General features: G+C 40.2%; 1 protein-coding gene across 5 annotated transcripts in view; it reads left to right on the top strand.

Moving 5' to 3' along the window:
* Nucleotides 1-18,666, top strand: part of GTF2I (general transcription factor IIi) — a 1,956,122-nt gene extending 1,937,456 nt beyond the window's left edge. For all 5 annotated transcript variants that reach the window (XM_044054149.1, XM_044054148.1, XM_044054147.1 and 2 more), the window contains 2 exons: nt 12,360-12,398; nt 18,497-18,666. In XM_044054149.1, coding sequence (XP_043910084.1) covers nt 12,360-12,398; nt 18,497-18,507 — 50 coding nt within the window. In that variant the 3' untranslated portion in view covers nt 18,508-18,666. The remainder of the gene's footprint in view (nt 1-12,359; nt 12,399-18,496) is intronic.
* The last annotated feature ends 2,838 nt before the right edge of the window (nt 18,667-21,504 follow it).

A 21,504-nucleotide genomic window follows, 5' to 3' on the forward strand; every position in this document is an offset into this window, starting at 1 on the left:
CTGAATGGGATCATAGATGTTATGTCTCTCAAAGTAGGAATCCAGCTGTGTATAAACCTCATTCTTTGCAGCTTTACAGTGACACTTGTTTTTGAGAATCAGAATGACTAGCTCCTGCTTTAATATAAGTGGAAGGACTCCTGACTATGGGAAAAACAGATAATCTTGTACATGGCAGAACCCTGAACCTCCAGGAAAGCAATCACTTTTCTGATGGGGCAACCTGGGACATGCAAAAGACTGTTAGGTGTCTTATCAAATGCAGTTTGGGAAACACCCAGTCTGATCAAGTTGAGCTTCACTGTGAAAAAACAAGCTGCTGGTTTGATCAGCTGAAAGAACCTTCTAAGTCATGAGACAGATTGCACTGTAGGGGTCCAAATGGAGAGATGATAAAACCAACAAAAGGAGAGAAGTGTTGCTGGAATTCTAATCTTCCTCAAGTCTTGGTGAGTACCATGATGAGGTGGACCCTGTTTTTCACAAAGTCTCACCAAGACGACACTGATGTATAGACTGTATTTTATGTAATATATATCATGGATTGAAGTAGGTTAAAAATAAAGAGGATAGCTGGGTGCACAAGTCCCAGGCAAAAAAAGTGCCCAATCCTGGTAGACACACTGGTACCAGGACTGGAAAAAATGACAGTGTAGAATCCTCAAGACATGGAAATATTCCTACAATGGGGCTAGGCCAGGACCAGGAGGAGGATGCCCCCCTGTTGTAGAAAGAAGTAGCAGTCCACAAAAATTACAAAAACTGGTGGGCCAAAAAAGAGCAATCCAGATGATAGAGTGGTTTGTCGAGGATAAGAAAGAAATAATGTATTGTTACTATTATGCAAGAAGCCCAGAATTTCCAGATAAGATATATGAAAGTATTAAGAGAAAAGTAAGAGGAAAGAAAAACACTTCCACAAGAAAAACTGTCAAGAAGCTTTACATAAAATTTTGTGTTAATTAATAAAACAGATCCATAAAAAACACCATATAAACCAAGAAACCTTGTGCCGTTTGGATAAAAAGTGGCAGAGGAAGTGCAAAAAATGTAAAATACAAAATTTAGAGATGTTTGAAGGGTATAAAAAATGGACATGGGAAAGAGAGATCTGATATGGTGCAATATTTATGCAAAGGAGAAAGCCAAATGAATCAACACAAAAAAGTCAGCCCCAAAGATATTCAAAGAGAAATCTAGGCAAATGCATCCAGATATGGACAATTTCACAATAAAAAAATAAGATCACAAAGAGGGAATGTAGAACAGAAGATTAGTCAAGTAGAAGTTAAAAAAATAGAAGATGAAGTTATGGAATATTTGCGAAGTAAAGTATTCAGTGTAGAAAGTCTAAAACAGGTAATATCGCAGCATGATGAAACAACTAGTCCCGAAAGTAAGGAGAAAAAAAGAGGAGCAGGAGAAGTCTGAAGTAGAAATATGGAAATGGGAAAGAAAAATAGATTTAATATGGTGCAATATTTATGTAAAGGAGAAAGCAAAACTAATCATTGCAAAAAGAGCAGCACCAAAGTTATTTGAAGTGAAATACAGGAAAGACATCTGGATATGGAAAATTTTACAATACAAAAAAGAAAACAGAGAGAAAAAGTAGAAAAGAGGATTACTAGTGGAGAAGTTAAAGAAATAAAAACTTGAGGTTATGGATTACCTGCAAAGTGAAGGATTTAGTGTAGAAAATTTAACTTGGATAACAACACAACAGGATAGAACAATGGACACTCAAATTAAGGAGAAACCATTGGAGCAGGAAGCATCTAATCAGTTGACATTATGAAGATATTTTGGAGTCTCCCATAGGAAATCAGTACAAAGGTTCAGTTGGGGCTATACCACAAGGGAAAGAAAAGGCAACTGTGGCAGTTCTGATGCAGTCAGTGTCGTGGAGTGATAGGCCAGTGAGTTACTATATTACTATATGAAAGAGCAACGGATGACACAGGGTGAAACTAGAGAGAACATGGCACAGGTAGAAGCTCTGGAGCTTTCTATAGAATGCCTGCCAGGAAATGGCGAACAAAGAATGTACCCTCAGTTTAGAAGAAATAGACATATTAAGATCAATGAAAGAAATAGACTACAGAAGGTCAATAAAACCCAAAAAGTTAGAAGCTTGATAAAACAAATGAACACAGTAATTAGGACTGTCCCTAGAGATTCTTGCAATATAATAGAAGTAAATGGGATCCATTACTGGGCAGCCAAATAAATAATTGATAAAAGTCCTACCACCAGAACACAGGATAGTAATGGAAAGGACTGGGAAAAATGGAATGACGTCATGGAAATATTGAATAGAGAAAACTGTAAAGCAATTAAGACAAGAAGTGTACTGTTAGAAGAGTATAGAAGAGCAGAGCCAACAGATCAACAAAAAGTCAGACTTGATAAAAACAATGTGCAGTATTTGCAGTATTATAATGTATCAGGATTTATCATGCACGATTGCAAATAAATTAAAAATATCAGCACAGGCAGAAAATCTTAAGATACACAAATAAATACAAAATAAGCAATTAAACAGGTTTATATAGAATTGAGAAACGATGTAAAAGGAATTGAAAGACCATCAAAAAACAGAAGAAATAGATACATTTTAGACTAGTATTTCTGAAAATCCTGTAGAACATCATCATCTTCTTTCGGCTGTTCCCGTTAGGGGTTGCCACAGCGGATCATCTGTTTCCATTTCTTCCTGTCCTCTGCATCTTGCTCTGTCATACCAACCACCTGCGTGTCCTCTCTCACCACATCCATAAACCTTATCTTAGGCCTTCCTCTTTTCCTGTTACCTGGGAGCTTCATCCTCAGCATCTTTTTCCCAATATACTCAGCATCCCTCCTCAGCACATGTCGAAACCAACATAATCTTGCCTCTCTGGCTTTGTCTCCAAGCCTTCCAACCTGGGCTGACCCTCTAATATACTTATTCCTGATCCTGTCCACCCTCGTCACACCCAGTGCAAATCTTAACATCTTTAACTCTGCCACATCCAGCTCTAACTCCTGCCTTTTAGTCAGTGCCACTGTCTCCAACCCATATAACATAGCTGGTCTCACTTCCCTCGTGTAGACTTTCACTTTCACTCTTACTGGTACTCGTCTGCCTCAAATCACTGCTGACACTCTTCTTCACCCACTCCATCCTGCCCTGTACTCTCTTCTTCACCTCTCTTCCACACTCACCATTACTCTGAACTGTTGCAAGTACTCCAACCCTTGCGGGGTGGCCCAGTTCCCCTCCATTTGGAAGAACTTGAACTTGCAGGTTAGATTAAATGCCTATAAATTCCCAGGTCTCAATGACATGTGTTCTATTGGTTGTATACTTAAACGTAAAAATCTGGGTGTTAAGTGAAATTGTATATCAACTATATATTTAAATATTTAAATTTTAAGTTTTATTTTTATAAGTATGTAAGTATAATTTGTTTAAAGTTAGATTTTCAATTTAGAGTTTATTGTTCCCTTGGAAGCTTATCTAGATCGAGTAATTCATGCATCAAATGCAGAGTAACATTTAATACAATTTTTATAGTATAGTATTTTCACTGTACTAAAGTTAAGTATGTTCATTACATCTTGAAGTTTAATTGTTTTGTTTTACAGGTTTTGGTTTTAATGTGTTATTAGTTAAATGTATTTATATTTATGTACTGTTTTAAGTAGTAATGTGGGTTTAATTGAATGAGATGTATGTTTCAATACGTCACTTCCACTTCGCTTTATAATGTCATGTGAATTGTATTTTCTTCACTTCTGAAGAAGTTTGCTTTGGTGCAAACGAGAAGCGCTTTAAGTTAAAGTGGAAGATTCGCCTTCTGAGTTGTGCCGTTTGTGTTGTTTTTATCAGTTTACTTGTTTTTTCGCATTTTCAAAGTTTCTTTATAGTCATTCTGTCTCTCTCAAGCTGTAAATAGGATCTGAAGGAAGTTAGGCATGGTAAATTATGGGTAGGAAAGGAGCTCGAGAGTTTGTTGATCATCATGAGCTAGAGTAACAGCTGAGTCTTCAGATCCGAGTATCTGATCTGAACCCATATGTTGAAGTAAAGAACATCATGGTAAGTACATAACTTTTTTTTTTCTTTTGCATCACTACATATAAAACATTTCACTTTTGCGCAATCAAAAATCAAATGATCTGATTTTTCCACATCAGAAACCAGATTTGAGTTGACCTCATTATTTTTAACACCTTTTTGACCATCTAGATTTATAACAGTAGGGATGTGAATGAGTTTATTATTTTCCATTTTTAGTACAACATTACAGTCCCAACCTCTAGTCCATAATCCTCTACTGTCAAAATGTTCAATACATCTTTATATGTGCTATTTAAAAGTCTTTTCAAAGTCTGTTTTTCAATTTTGGCTCTAAATTGACATGAATTTTCTTCTTAGTTTCTCTGAAAAAAAGCTTTAACTACATAAGTGTTTTATGGAGTACAGTCTTTCTTATTTTCATAGTGACTCAAAAAAAGTTTCCATTGCTTGAACATTTTCAAAAATTAGTTCACAGAAAAGTTTCTTTGCTGATATGAATGAAAACTCTTACCTCTGCTGGAGAACTTCCTAAAGGAGAAATAACATTGTCCTGTAGATCAGTATGTATGTATGCCTTTAAGAAGGTTTTTAGGGGCTTGCAGAAGTGTATAAAGACTGAGCACGGTCGAGCCTGACTGCCATGTTGTAGTTAGCTGTGTATATCTGTGTAGTCTGTTAGGTAATCAGTTTGTTTATATTTTGTAATGTTGCTATCCATCCTGATGTGTTTCTATGTAGTAAAGCATATAAACAAACTACTCCACCTGTTTGTCATCTACACGAGGGAGGGGCTAGAGACAGACCCATACCTCATATCTTTCTATTTGTCTTTCTTCCTTGGATAAAATCCTAACAGTATAATTTATTCTTTGTTTCATAACTGTTTCTTTTCCTGATATTCCTTTTTTTTCTTTTTCCTTAACCATATCAGCATAAGTTTTTGTCTTACCATCTTCTGTTTACTATATCAAAAGTACCTCTCTGTTTTGAATGTTGTCCTTTATATCTCTGTATGATACATCCTTGCCCCTCTCAGGTTTGCTTTCCTCACATAATTTCTCTAATAAAATTTCCTGCAACCCTCCTGACTGTAGATGTGTAACAACACATCCCTCATCACACTGGTTCTCATCCTGGAATAGCTGCTGCTGGAAAAGGTTTGTTTGCCTTTTGTTTGACTATGCACCCTTCCCCTATTTCAAAAATATCCATAGAAGATTTGACCATCTTCCCACCATCATCTTCAACAACTGGAACTCTACTAGAAGGCATGTATGCCTTCTCTCTCGATTCTGCAATCTCAGACAAGGATATAGAAGGTCCGACTACCTTTTCATCTTCTCTTCTCAGTCAATAAATTTTTAAGCTGATTTGAAGGCTGACCTCCTCCTCCTGCTCCAAATCACCACCAAACAACTCTCTCAAGTCCATTGGTGTAACTCCCTGATCTGATATCCATTTCATTATGCATCATGAATAGGTCTTCACCTGGCCATTTCTTCCAAACATATGATCTGAGCCTCAGACTCCTTCCTCTCCCATAATGCCAAACTCCTCCTCAACCCCCCAGATCTCGTTTGCTGCCTTCCAGCATAGATGTGATTCCTAGCCTCTGTTTTCAGCTAAGTGATTTTCCATTTAATTGTACCTTACTAACTAGCCTTTTCTTACCTCTGTGTGGTTTTAGGTGTTCTGTCTTTGTTAGTGGTAACTCCCTCCATTCTTAGATAGCCATCTCCCTGTTTTTTTGGAGTTTGGCGCTGGCACTAGGGTTTTCCCACCTTCTGCCTGTCTAATTTTCCCCTTTTCTCATACTTTATATATGTATGTAAAAAAAGCTGTCCCCGTATCTTTAAGTTGTTCGTTTATTCTTATAGTGTTAGTGTGTGTGTACGTTGTATGTGCTTATGTGTTTTCCTTTCAGCATGTCAGACAAACCTGAGGGTTTGTACAAACTCTCTGGTTTTAAAAGGTTTGCCTCTTGTGGGCATAAGATTCCCCAAAACGATGCTCACAACAGGTGTGTGTATTGTCTGGGACCGGGGCAACTGGAGGTTGCGTGTGATATCTGCTTGGCCTTCAATCCCGAGCCCTTGCTGATCGGCAAAACAAGCTGATTTTGAGAGGCCTTCTGTCATACTCTGGAGCTCAGACACCTGTTCCAAAGACGTGTGCCCCCTCAGCTACCCTAGGGATCACTGCTTCTGCTCCTAAGAAACACAGGAAACTGTCAGATCCATCATCTTTGGATCCCTCCTGTTCCTGCTTCTCTCCGCATCCGAGAGGCCTTTTGGATCCAGTAGAGCCGGCAACAGCCAAGACTTACTCTCTGTCATTTCCTCAGGCTTTGGGTCTGAGCAGTTGGTCAGATCCCATGGAAGTGGTTCAGATCCACAGCTCTTCATTTCCGGAGCAGACTCCTTCAGGTCCTGGAGCCGTACTCCATGTCAGAGTAAATCTCCCTTCCCTGTCCCAACCATCCCAGACCAAACCTGTCTCTGGTCAGGTGTACACATTCCTCGTTCTCCTCTAGATCCTGTGGGCTGTCCCACTGCGATTTGGATAGGATGATGCAGAGTTCTCTCACAGCCCAGATCCAGCTGGGGATTTTGCCTTCTCTGACCCATGCTTGATCCTTGAGAATACAAACACCGATACCGCAGCCTCCTCCTCCGATCCAACCCTCGGCTTTGGAGTTGCAGGGCCTGGCTTTCCCAAGTGGACTATCATCGGAGCACAGAATATGTCTGTCTTTGACTCCGGCAGTGTCCCAGACCAGCTCTGCTCCGATAGCTTTTGAGCGGGTCCAGGACCCAAGATGTTGACACCCACCAGGTCCTCGTGGCTAGTGTCAGCCCAACATTTTTGGAGCCATCCCTTCCCCTGGGGGCCTTGGCCTTTGGTAGTTTGGGGCCAGTGCCTTCTGATGGTGTCAGATCCTGAATGCCCTCATCTTTCTCGGCAGGTTTGCCTTCTGCGGTAGATCATCAGGCCCTCCCAGCATCGTGTGCTAGAAAGGGCTTTCTCCACACTGCAAGATCTGGTCCCTCTTCCGCCAGCTTCTACTCAACCCCCTGCGAATCAGGGCTTTCCTGCCATCCATCTTGTCCACGATCAGCCCATCCTGGAGAGCCTCCAGACTACCCCTCGGCAAGAGGTTCCCCTGTCTTTTGAGTCCTCTTCCAAGTACCCCGCAGAGGAGACCCCTCAGAAGCGACTGTGCAAGAGGAAGCACCTAGATTCCCCTTTGGGGTCTTTGACAGAGGACATTGATTTTGATGAGGAAGAGGGGGGTCCTCTAGATCTCCCACCGATGATATTTTCTTCAGGGATATCTTAAATTTTGAAGCAAAAGAATTGCTGGTCTTCCCAATCCCCTTCCTCTGAGGAGTCAGTGTTCTCAGAGGCATTTGGGACAGGCCCATCTATGTCCTAGGTGACCCCACCAGCAAACCAGCTCTTTGACCGTATCGCCTGCCAGGCTTGGAAGGAGACTGACACCATGGAGCCCGTCCCCAAATGCACGGACAAATACCTTAACCCCCCATGACCACCCATTTTGGAGTAAAGCTGCCCCAGTTAATGCCATTGTGGTCTCTGCAGCCACTAAAAAGGAGCTAGCTGAGCAGTGTTCCACTATTCATCCCCATGGGAAGAGCGTGTATGCCTCAGCCACCTTTACACCAAGAGCACTGAATTATTTGGTACACTTCACGTGCCTTGAGAGAGACCTGATTAAGGATATCTCTACCTCTCTGATGCAGTCATTGACTGAGGAGAACCTCAAGGAGGTTTCTCCCCAACTGACCACCAAGTCTTCCATCACTAATTCCTCACTGAGTTTAATTTCCCATGCTGCAGAGGGATCCTTTTGAGCAGCTGGTTCAGGTATAGCCCTCAGGAGACATGCCTGGATGAGGCTGTGTGGGTCTGTGGACCCCTTTAAGGTGTCGCTCATGAACACCCCCTTTGAAGGCTTTTCTTTGTTTGGGCTGTCGGTAAGAGACCCTTACCCGCAGCAAGCAAGAAGGGAAGGCCCTATTGCCGTAGGCATCAAGTATTCTTCCCCCAAAGGACTTTCTCCAGGAGCCAACAGAGTGGGAAGAAGATGTGGTTCCATAAGTCTCAAAGATCTTTTCCCGATTTGCAGGATGAATCCTCTTCTAGAGGCAGAGGTGTGAGGGTTTAATGGTTGACGCCACCCCAGAAGGAGAGGGGGTCCACAAAACTCGGGCTTCAGAGAACACTTCTCCGATAGGCCCTATCAGCACTCCTTAGGTGCTGCCCAGCTGTCTTACTCTGGAGGCAGTCAGGGGCAGACTTTCTTTACACCCAGATGCCTGGACAAACATAACAAATGACACCTGGGTGTTAAATATAATTTCCAGATGTTACTATATTTCCATTTCCTTTTCGCTTCCTCCTCCCAGTTCCGGGACGTATCTTCCCGGTGTGCCACCCAGTCAGAGGGAGCGTGCCCTTCTAGAGGTTCAAAAACTTCTAGAAAAAAGTCATCCAGCAGATCCCAACCAAGCAACTAGGATGCGGAACTTACTTGTGGTTCTTTTTGGTGCCAACGAAAACAGGGTACCTTCGACCAATCTTGTATCTGAGTAGTCTGATATTGTTTGTAAAGAAGTAAAAATTCAATATAGTTACAGTACAGTCCATTCTGCCACTTCTGTGCAAGAATGATTGGATGTGCTCTGTAGATCTCCAGGACGTGTACTATCATATCAAAATATACAGGTGCTCCAGGAGATATCTGTGCTTCAGTCTAGGGATCAATCATTACCAATTCGGAGCACTGCCCTTTGGTCTCACCACTGCCCCCTGGGTGTTCACCAAATGCATGGCAGTGGTTGCAGCTCACCTCTGTCTGCAAGGATTCCAGGTGATTCCATACCTGGACAATTGGCTCCTAATGGCACTACATCAGACAATTCAGGTTATATTGCAACTGTTCAGTTGCCTGGGAATTACAGTGAACATGGCAAAATCCAAGATGTCTCCTGTACAGGACATCAAATTCATAGAAATGCAGTTGAACACAACCACACAGATAGCAGCCCAACCTCGCCAGGGAATAAGTTCCTTGAGACAGCAGGTTCAGCTGTTACTAGATACCCCAACACCGCCAGCTCAACTGGTCCTCAAGGCCCTAGGGTCCATGTCAGCTGCCATTCTTCTGGTCCCTCTAACCGGGTTCTTCATGCATGTTCTCCAGTGGACCCTAGTGGTCCAGTGGTATATTCTGCTTCATCCATTGTCAACCTCAGTCAGGCCAACTCCGATTTGCAGACTCCATCTGCAATGATGCATCCTTACAGATGACCTCCATCTTGGCAGACCCTTTATTCTTCCCCCATCTGTAGCCACAGTCAGGGTGGGACATTTCCAGGGAAAGCTGGTCCAAGGCACATGGTCCATGACAGAGACCAAATTCCACATTAATGTACTATGGATGAAGGCAGTCCTTCTGACATTGCAAGCCTTTCAGGACTGCCTTCCTGTGGGGACAGTTGCAGTTCTTACAGAAAATGTTGGTGGTTTGGTACATCAAGATGCAGGGGGGAACCCCTTCATACTCATTGTGCAAGGAGGCCGTGAGGGTTTGGTAATGGACGATCTCTTCAAACCGCTTTCTTATTGCAGTGCACATCCCGAGGGAGTCCAAGTTAACGTGGACAGAGTGAGCAGATCGATCTCATGTCCACACAAGTGTCCCTGAATCAATCAGTAGTGAATAAAATATTCAGCCGTTGGGGCCAGCCTTGCTGCGACCTCTCCCCTAAACAACAAGGGCAGTAAGTTAAGTACTTTGCTCCCCGGGAAGTCACCCCAGGGATGCTGTATTCCACGACTGACCCCCAGGTCTCCTGTATGATGCTTATCCTATGATACTCAGAGCTCTACTGGCCTCTTCAGGTACGGTTCCCCTTTCTGCAGTCTCACAGCGTATATCTTCCATGGATACTGGATCTCGGGCAGGATCTGATTTCCCATCTGTTGGAATGCCAGATTTCCCCTCTTCGATCCCTCCGATTGACTGCTTGGTTTCTCCACTTCCAGTAATTCTACAAAAGTGCAGGCTAGCTTCTCCGGTTTGGGAAATTATTCTTGCTTCTCAGAAAACCTCCGCCAAGAAAATATATCATAGTAAATTGAAGAGATTTTCCATTTGGGCATCACAGAGGAATATTAATCCTTTTTCTGCTTCAGTCCCAGACATTCTTATGTTTCTCAGCTCACTATTTTAGCACAGAGCTAGTTTTCCACTCTAAAGTTACAACTTGTGGCTGTCACGAATTTCCATGTAGGGAAGGGTAATAGCTTTCCATCAACTATCTCCACTTCTAGACTGTGTAAGGCTTTTATGAAATGAGATTTTCATCTCAGGCCTCCAATAAAAGACCCATCCCCTCCTTGGAATCTCACCTTGGTACTTCAGGGACTTGCTCATAAACTGTTTGAACCTGCTAGCTCATGTTATTTAAAATTTTTATCTTGGAAGACTTTTTTTCTAGTGGCCATTACTTCAGCTAGAAGTGTTGGAATTGCAAGCTGTGTCTTCCCAACCACCATATATTACCTTCTTTAAAGATGGTCTCACTCAGAACAAATCCATCTTTCATACCAAAGGTCACCTCAGAAGCAAATATTAATCAGACCATTCACTTGCCTGTGTTCTTCCCTGATTATTCTAATAAAAGTGAATACTTGCTGCATTCGTTGGATGTACACAGGCAGTTACATTTCTATTTACACAGAACTAAGTCACACAGCAAATCTGATCAGTTGTTTATTGCCTTCTCACCAAATAGATTAGGCCATGCTGTATAAAGGATCACTTTAGCCATGTGGATTACGGATTGTATTTCTGCAGTTTACTCCCAACAAGGCAGGCAAATCCCCTGTCTGGTTAGAGCTCACTCCACCAGGTCTGAGTCTACCTTGTCTACCTTCTCCACAAAGACTCCTATTGATGAAATTTGTGCTGCAGCTACTTGGTCCATATCTCATACATTTGTTTCTCACTACAAGTTGGACATTATTTCCAGAAACAGCACATCCTTTGGCTATGCAGTGCTCAGGCATATCCTTCCTTGAAATCCTTCCAGGTTTTATGTAGCTGGGGACTCTGTCCCATTCATGATGCATAATGAAATGGACATCGGATTAGAAGTTTTGTACTTACCATAACATGGCATCTGTGTAGTCCAGTTTCATCATGCATCACATCCCACCCTTCTTCCCCCATCCTTTTTCAGCTGAGAGCGATATAGAGGGTAAAAGAACCCACAGGTTCTTAGTCTGGGCTCCAGTTGGTCGCTTGCTTTGCCTGTCCAGTTCTGTTGATCTAACTATCTTTCTCAAGGGGCAGCAAACTAGATCTAGGGGCTTGAGGAGGAGTGAGGCATTATGGGAGAGGGAAGAGGGAGGAGTTTGAGGCTCGGATCGTATGTCTGGAAGAAACGGCTGAATCAGATGCGAGGACAGATCCAAAGACCCATTCATGATGCATAATGAAATTGGACAACACAGATGCCAACTTATGGTAAGTACATAACTTCTACTTCTCTGAGCAGCCTCTGTGCCAGAAACAGAAGCAGGAAGTGCAACCACAAAAATGTTTCACGTCACAGTGAAAAAAAGTAGGAGAAAGGTCCCTGATGCCCTGGTTAAATTTCCCCTACTCGATATGAATTCCACCTTGGGTCTCCTCTGAAGGAGAGGTCATTGGCCTAGTAGGACTAAACCAGTCAACACAGTGTAAGTAAAGTGTAAATAAATAAAATAGTACATGCATAACAGCACAACACCATGTGACAAGTAAGCATATAGCTATGGTAACAGTAACACATCAGAGGAGCACATAGAAATAAACTCAGTGCATTATATATTCTAAATATGTCAACTAAAATAAAATGCAGAAGAAAGAGTTTCTGCAGAAAGCAGTATTTTTTATCTGACTGGTACCTCTGGAGATGATCTTACTTAGATGTCTGAAAGTAAACATATGCTTTTCGTAAAAGGAGCTGCTTTAAATTTAGCAGGATTAAATACTGCCTAAAAATATTTTTTAATATTTAAATGAACTCTGCAAACATACCTTTTCTGGTTTTGGTTTTATTATCAAATCATCTTTATGAGAACATTTTTGTTTAATAATGTTGTCGTTTAATATCCTCATTGTGAAAACTATTTGTCTAACATTCAGAGGGGGGCTGCTTGAGGGTCTTGTGGTATCTTTTGTTTCTTCTTTGAAATATTTTTTTTTTCTTTCCGGAAGCATCTGATCAGAATGAAGGTGAATCACCAGCTGCAAGAGGTAAGCCCTCATGAGCTATATGCACATTTTTAAATAATTTTTCTAAAATCTAAAGTTTAACTAAAATGATATGCACTTCCTGAGGGTAAATAATTATGATTTTTTTCTTAGTTTTGCTTGGGTTTAAAGCAGCATTGCTGTCTTTGAGTTTTCACAGATAGGATTGTATGCAGTTTTAAGCTTGCCAATTGATGGTAGGACTTCATCGCTTTTCTAAAAGCATTTTGACTTCAAAATTGTTTAAATCACATCTTCCCTTTTCACATTCTAAAACTTTTTGAGGTTAGGAAGTTTCAGGACAGACTGAGCACACTGCATGTATGCTGCTTAAAACAGTATCACATTACCAAGTTGTTATTTTGGCGGTGTGGATCTCTACATCAGCAGTAGTGCAGATTGCTTTTAGGTGAGAGAGAAAGTGTTACAGCCTTTGAAGGATTATGTCCAGTTAATTTATGCTGTTAATTTCTTCTTAAAGACACAAAACATTCATGCCCTTTTATATCAAATTTCGAAGAGAATCAAATCCGCAAAAACAAACACAAACTGATAAAAGTACAAACAGAAGGGAAACCAACTGGAAAAGCTCAGTATTTATTGAAAATAGTAAGCACTTTTGTCCGTTATATACCAGGACTACTACAGAATAACAAAGTCAACCTCCACAACCATTAAATATATACCCCCATTAAAAGTTACATGTTCTAATTAAAAATCAGTTGCCATAGAAACAAATAAATCAATTGAACTGTTAATAAACCCTGACCTTGGCAGTCAAATATAATAAGCTGAACTCCATAGCTTCTACAAACCACATTACCACAATAAAAACAAAGAAAATGAAATAAATCCAATGTAGAAAGGTAATAAATATAAATCACAATGTAATATTGTGATATTTAATATTACATTGTGATTTATATGCATTATCTTTCAGTTGAATTGATTCATTTGTTTCTATGGCAGTTGATTTTTAATTAGAACATGTGACTTTTAATGGGGGTATATTTAATGGCTGTGGAGGTTGACTTTGTTATTCTAAAGAAGTCGTGGTATATAACGGACAAAAGCAGTTAATATTTTCAATAAATACTGTGCCTTTCTGGTTGGTTTAAATTTCAAAGAGAAGTACATCAGTCAGCTTGTAGTGCATCATGTGGAAATTTTGTTCAGCAAGAAGATGATCTCCAAGGCCCCTGCCCCTTTTTTATTTAAATTGTACAATTAGGCAAATATGTGCACCCCATCCAAGTAATGCATGCTACTACAGTAATATAATAGGTTATTTCATCCTGCATTTACTGTTTTGTAAAAATAGCATAGCACAGAACACTTGAGCATTATCTTTGTACATTCAAACAATCAGAAGATACAAAAAGTAGTCTCCTTCCACCAGTGAAGCAGTTATTCAAGGATAATGTTTTTGACTAATGCAACATTTTTATCACATGCAGATCACTATGAAAAATTCCAATTATATGTTCATTTTCATCTTTTAGCACATGGTGCTTCATACTGGGGCCTTGCTTGGTCCTTGCCTCACTAGGTGTCATTTCTGTAGTATTAATATACTTTTACAACTTACTTGTCATTAAATATTCTTTATAACCAGTGTATTACACCAAACTTAGTGTTATCATAATTTCATAAAAAGGGAAGTATTTCATTTTCCAGAAGTCTTTTCCACAATTGTCATTCATCCATACTCAGCCATTATGCAAACGGTGGCAGGTGTGTGTTTATAAGCTAACAGTTGCTGGGATACATACTTGTCTGCTCAGACTCTCCAGGCTTGCACTACTGACATTCAAACATCAACAGAAGAATCGGTTTAAGATATCATGTAATTGTAATGACTAGGTTAAATGTAATTGCAGTTTCTTTAGATATACAGTGTACACACGTGTTCTTATTTGACACCCCCAGGTAGATATTTACTTTTGATAGTTTCCCTTCTACCCTACACCCCTGTACTATTTACATGTACCTTTACTAATTTTTAAAAGGCCGAAGAGTTGTTAGCATTAGTTTGTTTGGGCCACCTATATCCATGTGCTTGGCTAAAGAATACTTTTTACTCCTTACCCGATCACTGCTAGGCTCTGAGTCCATATCCTCTGTGTATGTACAGGCAGATTGACTCCTGCTACATGGGTGGTACTGAATTAGCCTAAGGGTACCCTTTCAGCTTAGGTCCACTTACCCTTGCTGTATATTTCTTCACATTTTATTACAGTTGTGATGACTTTTGTAGTTTTCCCTTCCCCCTATTTGTCTACACCTGCTATTCCACCCTTAAGTTGTTTGTCTTTCGGCTTTTCCCGGTTAGGGGTCGCAACAGCGGAACTCCAGTCCGCTAATGATTGGCAGTAGATTTTCATGAACACCAAGGTGCCAGCTCGATGTCCAACCTTCAACGAAGGCACGCCCATTTACACATGTCTTTCGAATGCCCACCCAACCGCAGGGAGGACATGCAGACTCCACACAGAAGGCACTCCCCGCAGTTCAGCCAAGAATCGAATGGGAGAACCTCTTGCTGTGAGGCAGCATTGCTACAGCTGCACCACCGCGGATGTACTATTAGCTGTACATTTCTCAGCTGAGCAAAACACTTGGGCTGTTGGTAAGAAGTGGGATTAAGTCATTCAAGTCTGTAGTTTTTCCATTGTGATTGCATACACAAGGATGTGTTATGTTTTAATAACTGTAATGTTCTTATTTTCCATGTATTTATGTCTGCTTTATGTGGGCTGAAGCTAAAATTGACCTTTTGTGATCAGGATTCTACCCCAGTCAAATTCAAATACATGAATTAATTACTCAAGCTGTAAGATAATACAGCAATGTGTTGCTATCCCTGTTACAAAATAAAGTGCAAGGAACAGTAATCTGCACTCAACAGATTTGAATATTACCAAAGATGTACCCTGAAAAAAAAAAACTTAAACACTCATATGGTTTGGGGAGTGGGAGGGGGGGGGCCTTGTACAAAAAAAAAACCTCTTAACCTGATAAAAAAACAAATTAGAAACTTCAAACCCAGCTCAGAGCCTCTCAGAATCATGCAAACTTCCAAATTTATAGTCCGTCTGACATCTGAACCACTTAGTCAGCTTGCCCTTTGCAGATGCAGTATAGTTCAGACTGTCTTCCTTTACTACTATTATAGAGTTTTCTTCTTTGAGCTTCATCCTCCAGTTTCACCAACTTTGACAAAATTGATAATTTCACATAAGCTTGCAAAGTCAGTCCCCTGTTCAGCTGCACGAATAGTTTGGTAACTAATTGATGATGAAGTAACACATCCTTCTCAGCTTCATTGATTTCCATTATCATTGAAAATTATAACTTGTTACTCATCTTTCAGAACACCTCAAGAATGTTACAGTCCCCACCACTGCAGTAGAAGCAGTCCTATCTAGTTCCCTCATCTAAGTTAATGACGTCCATAATGGTGCCACAAAAAAGACAATGCACTTCAGATCTACTGAGAAATTAGCTGCATTTATGCCATATTAATAATCAAGTCATCATAAAACCAATCTTCTTATGTCAACCAGCAAAGTTTAACAGTGAAAACTATTGTTAGTTATAAGTGTATTAATAAAAGCTATGGTGACTGGTGAAGATCCTTCTAACAGAAAGCACCAACAGATATCTCCAAGTCCCGTACCACTTTTTAACCCTAGATGTCTTTTCTAAAAAAAAACTGCTTCAACTCCCAGGGACACAAAATGAATTATATGTGCACTGTTGTTACTTTTACTTTTTTTTTTTTTGAGGTACGATAATTTAGATTGGAAAGTTCTCTTTACTAAAGCAAAACAAGGCATCATACTGTTGGAGATGGCTTTCTAACTCCCTTGCTTTGAAAGTTGATACTTTGGAGGGTAGTGAGGGTCACTTATCTGCCATTCTTTACTGAACTGTCACTTTGAAGTGTCTTAGTATCCTGTAGGAACTCCTAGATTTCTACATCACATCCTAAAATGTTTTACTTCATTCAAAAATTGGAAATGAGCTTTTTAAAACTGAATGTCACACCTTATTTAGGAAGATAGTGAACTGTGCCCCTTTCAGACTTTCTGTTCTTTGTTCTGCATCTTCTTCCCCCTTCATTTGGTTCTTTTTTATACCTATTTTCACAGGTGAAGGGGGTATGGCTCCCTCTTTCACAGGTTCTCATTTATGATATCAAGTACTCCATGCATCTTGGCTGCTTGTAAGGCAGCATTTTGCCTTCTTTTTTCCAGACATTTTTTGTGTAGGTTTACTTCAGATTGCTCTGTGCCAATCAATTAAGTCATGCTTTTTTTCAGGTTTGCACATAAGTCTGTAGGGAGCAGACACAAGACAAATTTCTTAAGTTTGTTGCAGCAGTGGGTGAAACTTCTTTGGACTATGATGCACTGACTTCTTAATAGTTGATAGTAAGAAGGGCATGCACAAAGCCGCGGTCCCTGTATGGGAAAGTGTGTGTGGGCTGTGCCCCCCAAACAAAACACTTTTTTCATTCAGAAGGACAGATGATGCAGTGACATTGAAACAACTGGTAAGGATACCTCAAGATATATTTCGGCAATCTTTCTCTGTTCTGACCCTTTGTAGAACCGAGTAATGTGGAAGCCAATCAAAAATGTATTTTTCGTAATTCTGCCTTGGAACATTTACCTTGATTTTTATTGAGTCGCCTTGAAAGACTTTACATACAAAATAGGCTATTTTTGATGTCACCTTGCATATCTGTAAAGTTGTCATTACTTATGATTCACAGTTGACTGCATTAAATAAAAGTCTTATTTTTAGTTGAGTTACACAGAGTCATGTAATTCACTTCAGTCTTGGTTATGTAATCCCTTCATTTCACCAGCTCCACTGCTGGGGTTTTGCCCCCCCCCCCCCAGTTACCCAAGCAGTTACCCTTGTTTGACTGTTGATGCAGGCACTGGAGGAGCCTAGCAGTGGAGCTGATGTCATGTAGCCAATGACCAGCTCTAGCATCTAAGTTTGAGGTTGTAGACAATTTTTATAGATACTGCCTAGTGGATGCAGAGACTAGGCCTGACCTAGCAAGGTGATTATGGGTCTAGTAATGCATGAATGCAGTGGCAACACTGTGGTCAGTGCAAATAATGAAACATTGAGTGCATGCATTTTATTTATTGAATTTATTTGTTCACATAGGCAGACAAAGCCAGAATAGTACATTTGTTGTGTTAGACGAAGATGGTTTTCTTCATCTAAATTCCTTGACATATTGAATAAGTAAAACTTAAACTATTGTCCCGGATGAAATGGGGGACAAAGCTTCCCCATACCCCCACACAGGGAACTTCACACCCTTCATCCGTTTAGTTAATTTAATATACTCTGAAGTTAACATGATATTGACAAAACTGCACTTTGCTGAGGAGCATTTTTGTAAGAAGAATTTACCCTCCCTTTTCATCTACCACTCTGTTACAAAAATAACATATAAGTTGGTGGTGGAGAGTTTGCTGCAAGGGTTTTGTACAGTGGGGGTATTTGTATATGTAATCTGTTTATTTTAGAAGGCTTTTTTATGCTCTTGCAGAATCACCAGTTGCATGGGAATTAAACATTTTGCACAGTTTTCATGAGGTAGTTTTACAAGAAGGTACTTATTTCATACCATATACAGGGCAACAAGTTGGTATTTTATTTCAAAAGTTGACTTTGCATTTCTTTTGTAAGATAAGCGTTTCAACAGAATATAGGGATTTCTGTGCTCTTTGACATGCTTTATGGTCATACGTTTATTGAGAGTTTGGTTCAGTCACAGACCTGCACTTCTCATAACTTTTTTTTCAGACCTTTTTTATGTCATGCGCACAGGGTACTAGTAAAATAAAAATATTACACATTAAAAACATTTATTTCAGGTATTTTGGTTAATAAAACTGCTGCTTTAACATTATATTTATAAAGCACACCCTAATTCAGATGACTTTGTAATTAGGGGTCATGTAATACAGCCAACATTCTTTACTGTGTGATTTATCTGTAATTGCTTTTGTCATTTTAATTGACAGCATTAAGCTAACTGCATTTTCTTTTCTTTTTTCTTTCTGTAGAATCCATCTAACAGAATATATCCACCAATGAGAGACGCTAATGAGCTATTCAGCAGTATCCGCTGTGTAATATACCTGTACAACAGAATTCTGTTCTGTACAAATCATTTTTTTTACTTTTAGATGTTATCTTCATTTTATTAAATGAGATTGTACAATTTTATTAACAATGACAGTAGCTGAGCTGAGTCATTTGCCAATTATTTAATGCAGCACAAAACTGAAAGACTTAACTTCAAGGTGCCTTCTGCAGTGGTTAACAGCTAGGTGCTTGTTGTTGAAGATAATCTTCTTGGCATAATTCTTCATTTCTGTAACTTCTGCCCTTGACATAGTGTATGTGCCTCCCAATGGCACACACTACGGCATCACACATTCGTCTAGGATGGTATGCTGCTCCCCATTTTTTTTCCCGATGCGCTTTCAGTTCAGATCTCAACCCTAACACGTCTTGTAGGAACCTTTGTGAGATTGATACTGAAGAATCCTAAGCCCTCAAATATTCTGTTTAGTATCACACCACCAGCAAGGAAGCAGACTGGCATTGTTTATTTAACTTAAGAAAGGAGTACAATATATGTGAATACCATATGTGTTGTGATTCAGTTCATTTACCAGCAAAGGAAACGGGAGAAACTAGAAGTCCACCTTAGCTTGAACAGGATGACATTAATAGGGGGTAGCCAGTACAGGAATTAGCAAGGTGCACTCCTCATAATCTAGTCAAAAGGGTGGTCCCACATCATGATCTTGAACTGGAGCCATTCAGTTAGAAAGAGGTAAGGGGGGGGGGGAGTAGCCCAAGCATTGAGAGAAGCTTCCACCATCAAAGTATTTGGTGGCCTTCTCCACTTTTTTGTGTTTGAGCTGTCCCCCTTCTAGCTAGAGAGTGCCCTAATTCTCATCATTGGCTGATGACCAGAAAGCAAACAGAATGGTAGTTCCTTTGGCTGCCACTCGGGAATGCATCCCAAAGTTTAAATGTTATACCTTCTGTGTTAGTGTGTGTGGCTGGGCAGCTGACTGACAGGAAATGAGCCCTATAGTCCCATGATGAATGGTCTGCAATTGCAGTTGGCCATGTGATATGATTTTCCTCTCTCTCTCTCTCTCTCTCTATCTGAATCATTGCCTCACCATTGAGAGTTTAGGAGGATCCATGTACCCTTCCATACTTGGAGAGATTAGATTCTTGTCCTTACTGTTGAACTTGACTCTTCTACCTCGAGTAATATGTACCCAAGCTGAATGCACCTGTAGGAATACAGTTTGACACCAGCACACGGTCTTGCTGTGACCTCTTGTGCCTCAGCACCATCTCCAGCATGTGCCTTCTCTCACACTAGTGGCCAGACATTTTCTTCTGAGTGTGTGCATGTGCTTGATTTCTGAATAAGATGACAGCTGAGTTGATGCTTCCTTCTAGTGGAATTAGGTTTGAAGAGGCTGCTTCCATTTCTTACGGAGTCTTGTCTAGGAGAATCTTAGGGGCTGATGCCATTTCTCTGAAACAGATCAGGCACACATCATTTCTCAGTAGCTTTCCTCTAAACAAGACTTCTTTTGGAGAGAGGCTGTCTTCTTTGAACTAGCATGGGGTTCTTATTTCTCCATGGGAAAAAGTTTGAGAACCCCCTAGGCCATTCTCCAGTAGAGAGTTAGTGGTCAGAGGTGCTGTCATTGTGGTTTGATGTCATCCACACTTTGTCATTTAGCTTATGATGGCATCTATCTATATACCCCTAAACAGTAAAGTGCCATTCTATCCAGGCATTCTAAGGTCGAATGTTGTATGATGTCTTTGGACCAGTATTAAGGCCTAGACACCACAGCATCTACCCACCTTGCTACAAGATAAAGCTGACATACTTTTAAGTAGGGTAGGCAATAGGGCTTTTCTTCTGCCACTTTGGTCTTGAGGCCTGAACTACTTCTCTACGTGCATCAATTCTACTTCTCACTTTCTAACTAGGCAATGGAAAAGAAGATAGCTTCCTAATTCTGTATAGGGCTCTTAGGAAGATTTCCTCTATGAGTTTTCACGTAGCCCACTGTAGTTTTTGCTGAGTTGATGCTGTGTCTAGGGTAGCATTCTCTTGGATTTGTTTGCACTGCAAGGCATAAGTTAGACTTTCCTCCTTTAAGGAACAACTGAGGGTAGAGTATTTTGGACAACCCTTTCAGAGAAGTTCACCTTTGGACAAGCTTCCTAAGGAATTATCAAAGACTGGCTAAAGAGGAAGCAGGCACTGACTGACATATATATTGTGTCTGTGATGTCCACCCCCCCCTCCAAGTAACTTATTTTCTGATTTTCTTCAATGTGGATCATTCTAACTGTAAATCATAACATTTACATTTACCCACTTTGAAAAACTCTGGTTAAAAAAATCATAAGCAAGGTTGTCTTTGGCCTCCTTGTAAGAAGTCAAAGCAGGTCTTGCACCAGTCAGGGTACTGACATAGTTTGCTTGTGACTCCTTTATGTATCCCATATTTTCTGTCTTCAGTTATCACCACCAAGTGCTTTTGGGTATTAAGTTTTGCTGGAGGAATTCTAACTGTTTAGTGACCTATACCGTAGTTGTGATTTTTTACAGCATTGTCTTTTCTTTATTGTTATTGAAGACATCTTCAGGATATTGTTGAAAGAGCAAGATAATGGCTTCACATTCAGAAAACAAGTGTGGTTGTGATAGGCGCGTAGCACTAGAACATTTCCACATACACTGTGCTCCTGTTTGGGCCTAGATCACAGTATTAAGGAATGTAAAAATTGTGATAAATTTGTTGTGTGTGAAAGCGTTAAATTCATACATAAGTGAAAAAAAGATTAAAACGGTTGAAAACTTGTAAGAACATTTTTTTTTCTACCTTGTAAAACTGGCTGAGATGGAAGAATTAAGTAATTATTCAATAGAAGTCATAAACATTTTTATAGAAGAAAAACATCTTTGTCCTTAGATTGGTGATCAGTAACCTTGTGTGTGTCCCACTTTGGACTGCAT

The sequence above is a fragment of the Protopterus annectens genome, chromosome 13.part0, assembly GCF_019279795.1.
Source record: "Protopterus annectens isolate FY-2018-M chromosome 13.part0, PAN1.0, whole genome shotgun sequence".
NCBI lineage: Eukaryota > Metazoa > Chordata > Ceratodontiformes > Protopteridae > Protopterus > Protopterus annectens.